This window comes from Myotis davidii, unplaced genomic scaffold (genome assembly GCF_000327345.1).
Source record: "Myotis davidii unplaced genomic scaffold, ASM32734v1 scaffold520, whole genome shotgun sequence".
In the NCBI taxonomy this organism is placed as follows: domain Eukaryota; kingdom Metazoa; phylum Chordata; class Mammalia; order Chiroptera; family Vespertilionidae; genus Myotis; species Myotis davidii.
In genome coordinates this window covers 569,703-583,688 of record NW_006292908.1, presented here as the reverse complement: position 1 = coordinate 583,688, position 13,986 = coordinate 569,703, and the positions used below count along the sequence as shown (strand labels likewise).

Genomic DNA, 13,986 nt, shown 5'->3' with positions numbered 1-13,986 from the left:
GAGTTCCCTGCTGGGTAAATGGATTTTTAAATTGATCTCTTACCGCCCCCCAACCCTCCCCGGCCTTCCCGCTGTAGTTTGACAGTCTGTTGGGTAAATGGATTTCAGCCAATACATTTATTTTACATCTTTTCATCTCTAACTGCAAAAAGAGTGCACGTGTTCTCACTGGGAAACCTCAGATGTAGCCTCGACGGACTGAGGGTGGGGAGTTCTCTGTGGAACTGGGATCCTTGCTCTTTAGTTGCCCTTGACCTCTCCGCAGGTTGCAGCCAAGGGGGCTGCGTCCTCTCCTGCCTGTGAACACTGGAATGCTGTCGGGGCGGAACCTGAATGGGGGAAGCCCCACGTGTGCAGGAGGTGGAGTAGCCTTCGTGGGTGCAGTGGAGGGGACCCCGAGTCCTCCCTCTCCTGATCACAGGCTCACCTTGAGGGAATCTTTCTACTGGGGACAGTTTGGAAACCGCGTCACCACTAGTTCTGCTCAGGGCTTCTTCCTGGCCACAGTCTCTACCAGTGATGGTGAACCTATGACACGTGTGTCAGAGGTGACACGCGAACTCATTTCTTTGGTTGATTTTTCTTTGTTAAATGGCATTTAAATATATAAAATAAATATCAAAATTATAAATCTTTGTTTTACTATGGTTGCAAATATCAAAAAATTTCTATATGTGACACGGCACCAGAGTGAAGTTAGGGTTTTTCAAAATGCTGACACGCCGAGCTCAAAAGGTTCGCCATCACTGGTCTATACTGTGCTCTCTCCCTTCCCTTCCTGTGAACAGGATCTTCACTTAACCCCCCCCCCCCCACACACACACACAAGAATGAGTGTTGATTCTTTTTCTTTTCTCTCTGTGATTGCACCTTCACTGTTCCCGTTCCCACAATCCAGAAAAAAACGTCGCTCTTACCTCTGGCATGCCAATCTCATGCCACTGGGTCATCTTGGGCCGTCAGCCAGCACGTTGCTAGGGTCTCAGAGCAAAGAGCACAAGCACAGAGGAAAGCTGCTGAGGGACTCTGAGGAATGTGAGGGGGCGGCAGCCAGGAGTGAGTGATGGACACGGGAGGCCCTGGTCATTGAGGAGCAAGATACAGGGCTGCCTCTTCTCTCGCCAGCACACGGGTGTGCAAGAGGCAAGTTACACTGCAAACGATCCTGGAGAAACTCCCAACAGTCATGATGATTACAGCTGTTGAAGCAAGAAAGCTGGAAGAAAGGCCCCCCAAATTGGTTTAACAGTGCATACAGAACACCGGCCTCAGTGACTTACGTGAGCTGCGTATCATTTGGCCTGATTACTGTCATTTTAGCAATCCAGCATCCTATTGAATGCATCAGATTTATTTGTGTGCATTTCAGTTGATTGCAGGGCCAGATTTTGTATTTGGTTCTCAAAGACCACAAACATTGTCAGCAGAACAGGCAGATAGAAGATTGCGAATTTTTTCCTAGGTTACTCGGTGAAACCCAGGCATCTGCATTTTATTATTTTTTTTGTTTTTAATCCTCACCTGGGGATATTTTCCCATTGATTTTTCATAGAGAGTGGAAGAGAGAGGGAAAGACAGACAGAAGCATCCATGTGAGAGAAACTCATCGATGGGCTGCCTCCTGCACGTGCCCTGACCAGGGCCTGGGCTGGAGAGGAGCCTGCAACCGAGGTCCATGCCCTTGACCGGAATCGAACCCGGGACTCTTCGGCCCGCAGTCTGACCAGACATTGCACGTTAGAATACTTCTTCCCAGCATGCCTGCCTCCGTGCTTCAGGGAAGCCCCTGATGGAGAGGGGGCTGGGGAGAGAGGCGGCTGAGGAAGCCTCTGGAATAGAGGAGCAGAAGCGAGGAAAGGGGCTCCCCCGAGCGGAACTGCATGCTTTATGCTGTGAAGTCCTGGCCGCGGAGGCTCAGAAATGGGAACCTCAGCATTGGTTGGTTTCTGTTTTGTGAGATGAGGAGGCTGGAAAGAACTTCGTTCTGTTAGTTCTTCATTTTGTTTTTAAGGGAATGGAAATGATTTTATGACTAAGATTGTTCCTCTTCCAATGGTATACGCTAAAAAACCTATTAGGAGAGACACCTTCAGTATCTCGGGTCTGTGGGGATATGTGGTAGGTGCGCAACATAAATTTGCAGTCCAGCCGGTGTGGCTCAGTGGTTGAGTGTCGCTGGTTCAATACCTGGTCAGGGCACATGCCTGGGTTGCAGGCTCAATCCCCGGTTGGGGGCATGCTGATGTTTCTATCTCTGTCTCCCTCTCCCTTCTTCTCTCTCTAAAATAAATAAAAACATATTAAAAAATAAATTTGCACCATTACACACTGGCCAGTGTGGCTCAGTTGGTTGGGCGTTGTCCCATGCACCGAAAGTTGCCTGTTTGACTCCTGGTCAGGGCAATGCCCGGTGGTGGGCTCGATCCCCCGTAGGAGAGAGCCTGTCAGGGTTTTGCTCTCACACTGATGTTTTTCTCTCTCTTCTTCTCCCTTCCTTTCTTTCTAAAAATAAAAATTAAAAATCTTTAAAAAAATTTGCAGAATTGTGTTTGCAGACTTTCTCTCTTAAAAATGACAGTAACAGTAGCTGACATATTTGTGAGTGTGTACCTTTGTGCTGACACTCTGCTCGGTCCTTCACACTATTTCGTCTAATGCAGTGGTTCTCAACCTTCTGGCCCTTTAAATACAGTTCCTCATGTTGTGACTCAACCATAAAATTATTTTCGTTGCTATTTCATAGCTGTGATGAATCGTCATGTAAATATCTGATATGCAGGATGGTCTTAGGCGACCCCTGTAAAAGGGTCGTTCGACCGCCAAAGGGGTCGCAACCCACAGGTTGAGAACCATTGATCTGATGGGTACAACCCCTTTGGGAGGCAGGCATTATCGTCGCCACTTACCCAAGGGGAAACCGAGGCACGGAGAAGTGAAATAATGTCTCCCATCGAGAGCTCCTGGTCAGGCTGACTGCTGAATTCATTACCTCTTTGGTGCTATGCTGTTGTGTCCCCTCGTCGACTGTATTGAAATTAAACATAATGTTTAAATAACTTCAGTAGCTGTTAAACTGCAATGATGTGCAAAGTTGAAATGACATGCAAACATTTCCCAGAGGCTATGAAAATACTCATTACTCAAAACCAAAAGGTTACATATGTTGTTTTTTTTAGGTTGACTTACTAAAGGTAATGATAGTGTGACCATATAATTTATCATGCAAACTAAAATGGAAAGGGGGTGATACTGACAGTTATGTGGTGATAACAGGAACAGACCGCACTGCTCCGGCAGCTGAGTTATGCCGCTCACCCTACAGAGTGCTGGCTTGTCGTACTTCATCTTTGAGGCAAGAAAAAAAAATATTAAAACCATTCTTCCTGTTCTTGACCTTCCAGGGGGATTTCTCAATGTCAACGTGAGTGAAGTCAGTTTTGATGAAATTCATCAGCTCTTCTCCAAGGATGTAGACATTGGGCCCGGAGGACACTGGAGGCCGAAGGACTGCCAGCCCAGGTGGAAGGTGAGGCACGTTTGCTCGTGAGCAGGGCGGCATGGCTGTGCCTCCGAGGAGACGTGCGCGTGATTGAGAATACTCAGTGAAACAGCTGTAGGTCTGAATGGATTAAAGAAATCAACTCTTTTATATTTAACTAGAGGCCTGATGACATTCGTGCACAGGTAGGGCCCTTAGGCCTGGCCGGCGATCAGGCCCATCTGTGGGATGACTGGCGGGGTGATGGGGGGCGATTGGGGAGGGCCCCCCTGCTGGTACTCGCCTTGGCTGGCCTGGGGCCTGTGTGCTGGGGGCAGCGCCTGCGCTGAGCATCTGCCCCCTGGTGGTCAGTGCACGTCATAGCAACTGGTTGTTCTGCCATTTGGTCGATTTGCATATTAGGGTTTTATTATATAGGATGCATACATATTCATAGTTCAAATGCCATTTAATATTGTTCCCCAGGAAGACTGTAACTGTATCTTCACATGTAAAGTGTATGCTCACGTGTTATCACCAGTCTTCACATGTAAAGTGTATGCTCACGTGTTATCACCAGTCTTCACATGTAAAGTGTATGCTCACGTGTTATCACCAGTCTTCATATGTAAAGAGTATGCTCACGTGTTATCACCAGTCTTCACATGTAAAGAGTATGCTCACGTGTTATCACCAGTCTTAGAGATCCCGTAGCAGTTCTGTTCTGTCTGGAGGAGAGGCCGTGATTGCTCTGCCTCCTGCACCACCTGTCCCTAGCGCTTGCTGACACCTGAGGCACGGCCCCTCCAGGTCCGGGAGCCGGTGCCAGCACATGGGGAGGGTAGTAATGTCCTGGTTTCCGCTTGGGTCCAACATTGGGGTTTTCAGGCTCTGTTCCTCTGAGCCCAGAATTCTAAAGAGGCCACTCAGAGGTCCCTGAGACAGAAAGGAGAGCGCGGGGCTCTTCACCAGTTTCCGAAGGCAGAGCACAGACTTCCTTTTCAGTTATGTTTTTATTGATTTCAGGGAAGAAGGGAAAAGGAGAGAGAGAGAGAGAGAGAGAGGGAGAAACATAAACGATGAGAGAGAATCATTGATCAGCCGCCTCCTGCATGCCCCACACTGGGGATCGAGCCCACAACCAGGCCTGTGCCCTGACTGGGGATTGAACTGTGACCTCCTGGTTCATAGGTCGTCGTTCAGTCACTGAGCCATGCCGCCTGAGCCAGAGTACCAACTTTTTATCTCTTTGTTATGTCGGAATTCTACTTAATGTTTTATTTGAGAAACTGTAAGGGGGAGAGCCTGCGTCTGCTGCTTAAAAGCACGGTAATAGAAAACCCCGGCATGGCCTCGACTTGCTCTCACGACTATGAAATTGGTTAAATGCACAGCCAGGGGATGTTTTTATGGTTGAAGAGGAAGTGGCACTGACGCAAGTCAACTGAAAACTACATATGATTAAATCACAGGTTATGTCCTAAAGGACTGTGATGTCACCTTAATCTGGGAGTGGTTTCCAACTTCTCTTTTGAAATCTCAGTATTCTGCTGGAATGTTTGTGGGTTTTTCTGGTGTACGAGAACAGTATCACTGCTGGGAGGGAGAAGTCTGTGCTGTTAAGCTTATGATAAAAGTCCTTTCCTTAATTGGCCTTGAGCTCTTCGTGTTTGGGGAATGTGTCTCTTTTATATCTGTGCTCCCAAAATTGGAGCATGTTGTCATACCCGGGGTGGGCAAAAGTAGGTTTACAGTTGTGAGTCTGCAAAACAGGGTTTGTTCTTGTATTATTATGAATTTTTGTGTTATTAGTATTACAGCCGTAACCTACTTTCCCCCACCCCGTATATGGCAAACACCAAAACCAGCTTCATTGCACTGAGTTTATGTGACAAATAAAAGCCGCGTTCAGTTAGGAGGCTGCCTTAAAGGAATTCCAGTACAAATGTTGGTGAAACATTCTATTTTACTAACTGTCCTCTGCTATTTTCCAGATCAGATTTGGTTAAGAAATGAATCTTTCCATACTTCCTGATTGACTTTCCTTCCATTTGTATATATAATGTGGCCCAATTTCTATAACTCTCACTTTTTAAACACGTGCTGGGCAGATACATTGTTTAGCTGACTTGGGTGACGACCGTGTATGTTAGATGCGATGAAGGCGAGCCCCTCGGTCGCAGGCTGTGGGTTAGCAGGGAGGGGTCCTCACACATACACTCGTGTGGGCTCGGGGCGGCCCTCGGGAGTGCGCTGTGTGCCATCGCAGAGGGTGATTTGGGATGAGAGAAACGAAGCATTCCTGTCCTCCAGAGCTCCTATCAGACACTGGACTTTAAATGTTGTGGCTTGTTTTCTTCTCACTTTCCAGCAGACAGGTATAGGGTGTCCCAAAATTCACGCAAGAAGTAATTTTGATAGAAAACACAGGTTTATAATTAAGAATCGTAAATTTTTTATTGATTCATAAAGTATACAGTATAGGGTTATGTATGGAATAGCACATCGGGTCAATGGCCTCCACGGTTTTGCTGGCACATACACAAAGCCGTGGTCTTCATTGGTCTTCATTGTCCCTGCTCCTGGGCCATCATTGGTACTAGGTAATGCTTATCAAATTGAAGGGATTGAAATCAAAGGGCAACAGATATTAGAATCTGATTCAATAAACCAAGTAAAATTAGGCTTTTATTTTTTTGTTGTTGTTAATGCTCACGCGAAATTCAAATCTTGCGTGAATTTTGGGACACCCTATAGACGCACATAGGGAGTTTTGACTTAGAGATTTCAGTAGGGTGTCAGTGCTGTCCACGCAAACCAGTGGACAGCAGTACGGAAAGTGGAGTTCCTAGGAGCAAGCGAACGGAGGGATCTAAAAATCAGCTCATTTATTTAGGAGCTGCGTGGCAATGCTGCTTTTAGTTCAGCTTTGCGCAGACCCTGCTGAGAATACAGTCTCTGGTTCCGAGGTGTCAGGTACAGGCGTGAGAGGACGTTCGGGGCTCACTCGGAGGTGGCCTGTCCTTGCCATAGTTAACTAAGCGCCCTCCTCCCTGCCACTTACGTTCAACAGGGCCCCATTCGAGCCTTGCAACAGAGCTGAGGGGACGGGGAGAGAAGGAATAACTAGATTTATGTGAAACATTGCTACTAACTTGATTCTTAACATTTGAGGGCCTTTTTTAAAAACACGTAAAGGATCCATTAATGAACGGCTAGTTCAGGGGTGGGCAAACTTTTTGACTCCAGGGCCACAATGGGTTCTTAAACTGAACCGGAGGGCCGGAACAAAAGCATGGATGGAGTGTTTGTGTGAACTAATATAAATTCAAAGTAAACATCATTACATTAAAGGGTACGGTCTTTTTTTTTCCAATAGTTTTATTCATTTCAAATGGGCCGGATCCGGCCCGCGGGCCGTAGTTTGCCCACGGCTGGGCTAGTTCCTGGGAGCTGAGCCGTTCCCGGCACAGCTGAACGGGGCGGGCTCGCGTGGCAGACCCAGTGCAGGAGGGTGCTGCTTCTACCGGAGGTTGGAGATGGAGGGTGCGCCTGGGACACTGCCTTTCCACGCAGGGGAAAGGTCAGGGGGCGGCCGGCGGCCTGGTCTAAACCCTGCAGGCTGGAGGGCCAGGCAGCTGCCGGAAGCTGTTATCTCCGCAGAGGCCTGGTCCCCCTTGCCCGTCCCAGCTCCTCGATGGGTCCTCGCCACCTGCCTCAGAGCCACCCGGGGTTTGGTGCTAACGGAGACTGCACCCCTCACTCCCCAGACAGGCCGGTTCTGGTGTGGGAAGGGACTCGAGCTGCCTTTCCTATCAAGTGCCTCCTATGTGAGGAGCTCCTGGAGGCACTGGGACGCGGAGGAGGAGGCCCGATGGACCTGAATGAATGGGAGGGGGGGTGAGGGGCAGGAGGCTAGCGCCTCACAGGGGCAGGTGTGGAGCCGTGTCCTCTAGGTCCGTGGTCGGCAAACTGCGGCTCGCGAGCCACATGCGGCTCTTTGGCCCCTTGAGTGTGGCTCTTCCTAAGCCTTAGGAGCACCCTAATTAAGTTAATAACAATGGACCTACCTATATAGTTTAAGTTAAAAAAATTTGGCTTTCAAAAGAAATTTCAATCGTTGTACTGTTGGTATTTGGCTCTGTTGACTAATGAGTTTGCCGACCACTGCTCTAGGGCCACCGCAGCTGGGTTGCTGGGAGTTTAAAAGTAGGACGAAAACAGATGGGGCGCCTGTGCACGGGCCTCTTGCTGGTGCGACAGGAGAAAACAGGCAGGGAGGATAAACAGAGGCACAGACAGAGGCAGTAAGGTCCGTGGTTTCAGTGGGAGGGACTGACGGGGTAATTGTGCTTGAACGAGAGGGGTGTGGAGCATCACGAGATGATGAAGGGTGTTTACAGGGGGTAACGACCAGATGTCTCTGTTGCCGCTGGAGAGGCATCCGCAGGACGGGCTCACCAGCAGATCAGGGCACAGCCAAGGAGGAACGTCCCGAAAGCAAGGCTGTGAGAGCTGGAGATAACTGACCACAGAACCCGGAGATCTTGTCCCAGGCAACAAATGGTCAGCCATCTGGAACGTCAATCCACAGCCGTGAGAAGGGACGGGCCAAGGGAAATGTTAAATTCTGTTCAGCTTGATCTGAACAAAAACGTTGCTTTAGGCACACCATTCAGAATTTCTCCTAACTGTCTCATTCAAATGTGGACATTTCTTTGCTATTAAAACAACGGTTTTGCTTATTTGAATTTGCCGGCACACTTAGGACATTCTCAGTTTCCTTCTAAGATTAAAGACAAAAACAGCTCTTGATCTTTTAAATGCCTCATTGAAGAAATGGTTGCATTACGGGCTGTGACTTTACCGTTGTTTATTCTTATATGTTTAACTCAGCACTCAGCCTAATTGTATTGAAATGATATGGACTCTGGAGCTACTAGGAGTTCATAGCCTCTTCCCTTGTGTCTGTAACTCGCCTGAACGGGTCTTACAGCCCATCGACGCCAGCCTGTGGCTCGTTCAGCACCAGGACCAGCTGCCTCTTTCACTACAAGTCTCCATCCTGGTGCGCCTCAGAGAAGGCTGTGGTAGGGACCTGCACTCACTGTCTCATTCCTTTCTCTCTTTGATCTTTTCATAGCAGTTTCCTCTCCTAAGAGTCACTCAGGGTCCCTGCCCTGCCCTGGGAGTTGTACTGGTTTGGAGGTTGCTAGGATACACTAGTAATGGACACTGCAGCCCACTGGGCAGAGCCCAGTCAGCAGGGAGAGCCCAGCACAGCAGTAGCCCTACCATGTGTGTGTGTGTGTGTGTGTGTGTGTGTGCGTGTGTGTGTGTGAGGCGGGGGGCGGGGGGCGAGCGGGGAGGAAGGGATGTGGATGAGGGTTGCTCTGGCAGTTTTGTGGCTCAAATTCATAAGCCAGGAGGTACCTTAAGGGCAAACCGAAAGGGAGTGGGATCCAAGCTGGGGCTGGCAGGGTCCCAGGCCCTCTTTAGTTCCTACCGCTTAGCAAACACTGGGTAAGACAGAGTAAACATGAAAACTTCAGCCTCTTCACAGCCGTTCTCTGCTCTCCCGTCGGCGTGAAGGGAAAATTAGTGGTGGGGTTTCTGGGTTAGACATCTTTAATTTGACGAAATCATCTCCTGTTCGCTCTAAGTAAAACCATTTTCAGAATTTAAAAATTGCTCTCATTTATGATCCTGGTAATATAATATACACAAATGAATGTTACTATTTTTTTATTTTTATTGGCTGTATCTAATGCTATGCCCTGATTTTACAGGTAGGATTAGGTCCTAAACCTAGCACTCCCAGTTATTTACATTTATTTATTTGTTAGTGAAATTTGGGTGTGAAATTCTAGTAAATCCCAGATTTAATGTTCTTAAATAATTTTTTTATCATAGCCAATTTAGATTGTGTTTAAAAATCCAGAATGTAGAGCGACACAAATTTTGATTAGATATAGTTTGACTGTTATGTTCTTTGAAAATGTAACGATTTTAGAATTTATAATGTATAGAGAAGTTATCTTTTTTTTAAAATATATTTTATTGACTTTTTACAGAGAGAAAGGGAGAGAGATAGAGAGTCAGAAACATCGATGAGAGAGAGACATCGATCAGCCGCCTCCTGCACATCCCCCACTGGGGATGTGCCCGCAACTCAGGTACATGCCCTTGACCGGAATCGAACCTGGGACCTTTCAGTCCGCAGGCCGACGCTCTATCCACTGAGCCAAACCGGTTTCGGCTAGAGAAGTTATCTTAATTTCAGATTTTATTAGAAAATTTACAATTATGCTCAAGCCAGTTTAGCTCAGAAATTGCTAAGAAAGTAATGTTTAGAAAACATTTTAGCTGTTTCAAGGGCAAACTGAGTTATAGGGTGACTTGGCTTTTATGACAAAATTTGGATCCAGAAAATAGAGTATTTGAGTTGTGATGATTGGTAATTATTCACATATTCTTATGTTATATTAACACATTTTATATAGATGGTGTTTTCTAGTCTTGATTTTGATAGTTCCAACAAATGGGTTTTTTACTGTTAGACAAAAATTTGACCTGCTGAGAAACCATTTTAATTTCCATGTACATTATATTTTTTTCTTTTTTGGGGGTGGGGGGGACTTAAGGACAAATTTTTCTGTTTTCTGTGCTTACATGATCTTTTTGTTAAGCATCTTAAACGTAATTTTATTTTAACCTGAATATTATCTTACCACTGAAAAAAAATAAAATGTAGCAAAATTTAATTGTGCATTTTGATTAAATGAAAAATGTTAATGTAATGATAAAACTTCATGTATATCCCAGGACACATCTCTTATATTGCTTAAAAATACCTCTAGGCCAGATAAGCCACGTGTAGGATAATAGATACTTAGGTGGTATCTCTCTTAACTTCAATTTAAACACATAAGGTTATTATTTATGATTTGCTTTAAAACCTAGAAGTTACTTTTTTGTAAAATATATTTTTATTGATTTCAGAGAGAGAATGGGAGAGAGTGAGACAGATAGTAACATCAATGATGAGAGAGAATTATCGATTGGTTGCCTCCTGCACGCCCCCTACTGGGGCATCAAGCCTGCAACCCGGGGCATGTGCCCTGACCGGGAATCGAACCATGACCGCCTGGTTCAGAGGTTGAAGCTCAACCACTGAGCTTGACATATCCCTCTCCCTCACTTCTCACACCTCATCCATAAACAAATCCTGTCTGTCGACCTTTTTAAATGTTTCAAAACAACGTGCACCTCTCTTCTTCTCCAACCGCCTCTCAGGTCAAGCTGTCCTCACCTCAACTGTTGCAAAGGTTTCCAAACCATCTCCCAGTCCACTTTCAGCTTTCTATAATCAACTCTTTCTATCACTAAGTCTCTGCCATCACCATATCTGACCTTACCAGGCATTTTCAGTCTTCCCACGACTTCTCCTGGTGCTCATAGGGTAACGACCACACACCTTAGAACGGCCCTCAGAGCCCACGCATTCCGCCCCAGGTTCCCGAGGTCAAGGAGGCGAAGGCAGGGGCCCTGCCTGCTTTTGCTCACTGCTAGGTCCCCAGTGAGAAGACTCGTAGGGTGTGGCTTTAACACCGTTGTTAGTTTGTGAGGATCAGGGCTTAGTTTTGCCTCCAGCGCTGCTGCTCTGTTGTTCACGTGTGACTGTTTTTGCTCTAAAGGTGGCAGTGCTCATCCCTTTCCGTAATCGCCACGAACACCTGCCAATTTTCTTCTTGCATCTGATTCCGATGCTCCAGAAACAGCGGCTGGAATTTGCCTTTTATGTCATCGAACAGGTGAGGATATTTTTCCAAATGGTAACCACGTCTGCTAGAGCGTCATGCACTCTTAGATGTGGTTGGATTAAAAATATTTAGCTTCAGGTTAACCAGGTAACTAGAATGCTTGGTTTTATATTTGGATTTCATTGAATTTTGGAATGAACTGGTAGTGGCACATATACTACATTTTGTTAATCCAATTATCAGTTGATGTATTCCTAGCATTTTTTACTCATCTTATATCGTACCTATTAAACTAAATATTTGTTTCTCTCTTCTTTGTATTACCAGCTAATTTTTCTCTCTAAATGTTTATCTTGCCTCAGTATTTTATATACGCCCTGCGAGGGGCCGTCTGCCTACCTGATCGCCTCTAACCTCTGGTCTGCTTGCCTGATCACCCCTAACCACTCTGCCTGCCTGCCTGATTGCCCCTAACCGATTGCTTGGGGGCGGGGCCAGCCCACAAGGGGCCGTGGTGGTCTGGTCTTTGGTTGTTTCGGTGGTGATACCTCTGGCCTTTTATTATCTAGGATTCCTTTTGTCTTATTCGAAGCCTTTTGAGATCTTTTCCATACTTGTACTTTCTTCCTGCTTCTGTAATTACCTAGTTTTACACTTAAAATGTCATCTTTGATTTCTTTCTGGTCGTTCCCCCACCCCGACTCCCAAACATTAGGGCGCCTGCTGAATTTCACCTCTGATTTCTGCACAGCGTTGCGAAAACTATACATTCTGTTTGTGTGTCAAATACATATTATTTAGATACTTCTGGTTTTGACATTGATGAACTCATTTTATCCCAAGTTTTCCTTTTTTTTTTTTTTTAACTCACACTAAGCCTGACTAAAAATGTATTTCCTTATATATCAGTAGACAGGAAGTGACCTGTTTTACGTTATTAGGTGCTGGTTTTTGGAGGTAGACAGTACTCACATTTTATTCCTCAGATTGTCATAGAGTGTGTTCTGCCAGCTCCTGTGTGGTTTATTCTAGGAAGTCATCTGCTCTTTTTTTTCTTTTTTAATTTCTTGTTCGTAGCCTCTTGCCTCTATTTATTTCTCTGGAAGTCCTTGGTTTTTAATAGAATGTTTGCTTCTCTGTATGCACATCCCCCTGAAAGCTTGTTCCCTGTGCAGCTGATGATCATATACTGCATCGTGCATAGGTACAGTTTTAAGTAACAATCTCTACTATGAAAATGGATTTTCTAAAACCGGATCACAAGTAAAAAATTTAGCTACTTCCACGACAGCCATAGCTGTGCGCTTCTCAGTCCATTTGCACAGCTGCCAGCTTCCTTTTCACAGTTCAGCCTCCACAGCGTGTTGGGAGGGAGTGTCTGCTTCTGCATTTCGGAAGCCGCATTCTCCCCAGAGCCCAGCATCGCTAAGTCATTTCACGTGCCCGACAAAGGCCTCCTTGCAAAGCACCCGAGATCCATATTTCACAAAGCTCTTCAGTCGGAACCTCAGCCTCGATCGATGTTAATTCAGGCTGGTGTACTTGACAGCATGCAGCATCGTTAGCACATGTGAAACAGGAGTAATTTTCCTGCTGGGCCGGTGCCCAGAAGCGCTAAAATGGGAGCCCAGAGCTCCTCGTTAAATGTGGAAGATTGCACACACATTCACCCTTCTCCTTTCCAACCTCCAACATGAGAAACACTTGGTAAAAGGTATTGAACCGCAAGGACAAAGCGATGGAATAGTGGGGAGGTTTGGACACGTTTCTGGAAGTCAGGAGTCAGATGGACCGCTGGCACCCGCCTCAGCAGAGCATTCAGGGAAGGCCTCTTGGCGGAGGTGAGGTTGGAGCAGCCCTGAGTGGTGTAAAGCAAGGAGCTGTGCTAATGTTGGGGGATGGGCATTGGCAGGAGAGGGGCGGAGTGCCTGGGCAACGGGGTTAGTCTTGCTGGAGGGATGAGTGGGAGGGAATGTCAGGGAGGAAACCAGAGATGGGGAGAGAAGCAGGGAACGAAGCACTTAACTCGCCCAGGGAGGACCTGGACTATTCCACACGCGATGGGGAGACTGAGGGTTTCGAGGAGAGGAATGCATGATCCTACTGTTGCTCTAATGCGCTGACTGTGCAGAGTATAGATGGAGGGGACCAGGCTAAAGGACAGGGGTCCTCGAACTACGGCCCGCGGGCCACATGCAAATACAAAGACTGTATTTGTTCCCGTTTTGTTTTTTTACTTCAAAATAAGATCTGTGCATAGGAATTTGTTCATAGTTTTTTTAAAACTACAGTCCGGCCCTCCAATGGTCTGAGGGACAGTGAACTGGCCCCCTGTTTAAAAAGTTTGAGGACCCCTGCTAAAGGAGAACAATTAGGAAGCCGTGCGGTTGTCCGGGTAGGAAGGATGCTGACGTGGCTGCGGTGGGCGGAGTGAGCAGTGGTTGGGTGTGGGCGACACGGCTTTCGAAGCGACATTGTCTGCTGGGGAGTGGGGTGTGCGGTGTGAACAGTGGAGACCAGGGAACAGTGCTGCCGGGTTTGTCCTGTGCGAGGGCCCTGCCCCTGGCTGAGCCTGGGCGTGTAGCACGCAGCAGCCGAGAGCGGGTGCGGCTTTGGTTCAGTGCAGGGGTTTGCTCACGCACACGCGTGGTGTATGTGCAGTGTGTGTTGGAGGTGAGTGGTTTGCCACCAGCCTCACACACAGAGGCGGCCATTGCCCTCGGCTTTTCAGCGCCTCCGTGCAGC

General features: G+C 47.0%; 1 protein-coding gene across 1 annotated transcript in view; it reads left to right on the top strand.

The window, feature by feature from the left end:
• The window catches only part of B4GALT6 (UDP-Gal:betaGlcNAc beta 1,4- galactosyltransferase, polypeptide 6), a 50,057-nt gene that overhangs the window by 17,562 nt on the left and 18,509 nt on the right, over positions 1 to 13,986 (top strand). The window contains exons 3-4 of the mRNA XM_006766371.2: positions 3,402 to 3,526; positions 11,176 to 11,292. Of these exons, the coding sequence (XP_006766434.1) occupies positions 3,402 to 3,526; positions 11,176 to 11,292 (242 nt within the window). The remainder of the gene's footprint in view (positions 1 to 3,401; positions 3,527 to 11,175; positions 11,293 to 13,986) is intronic.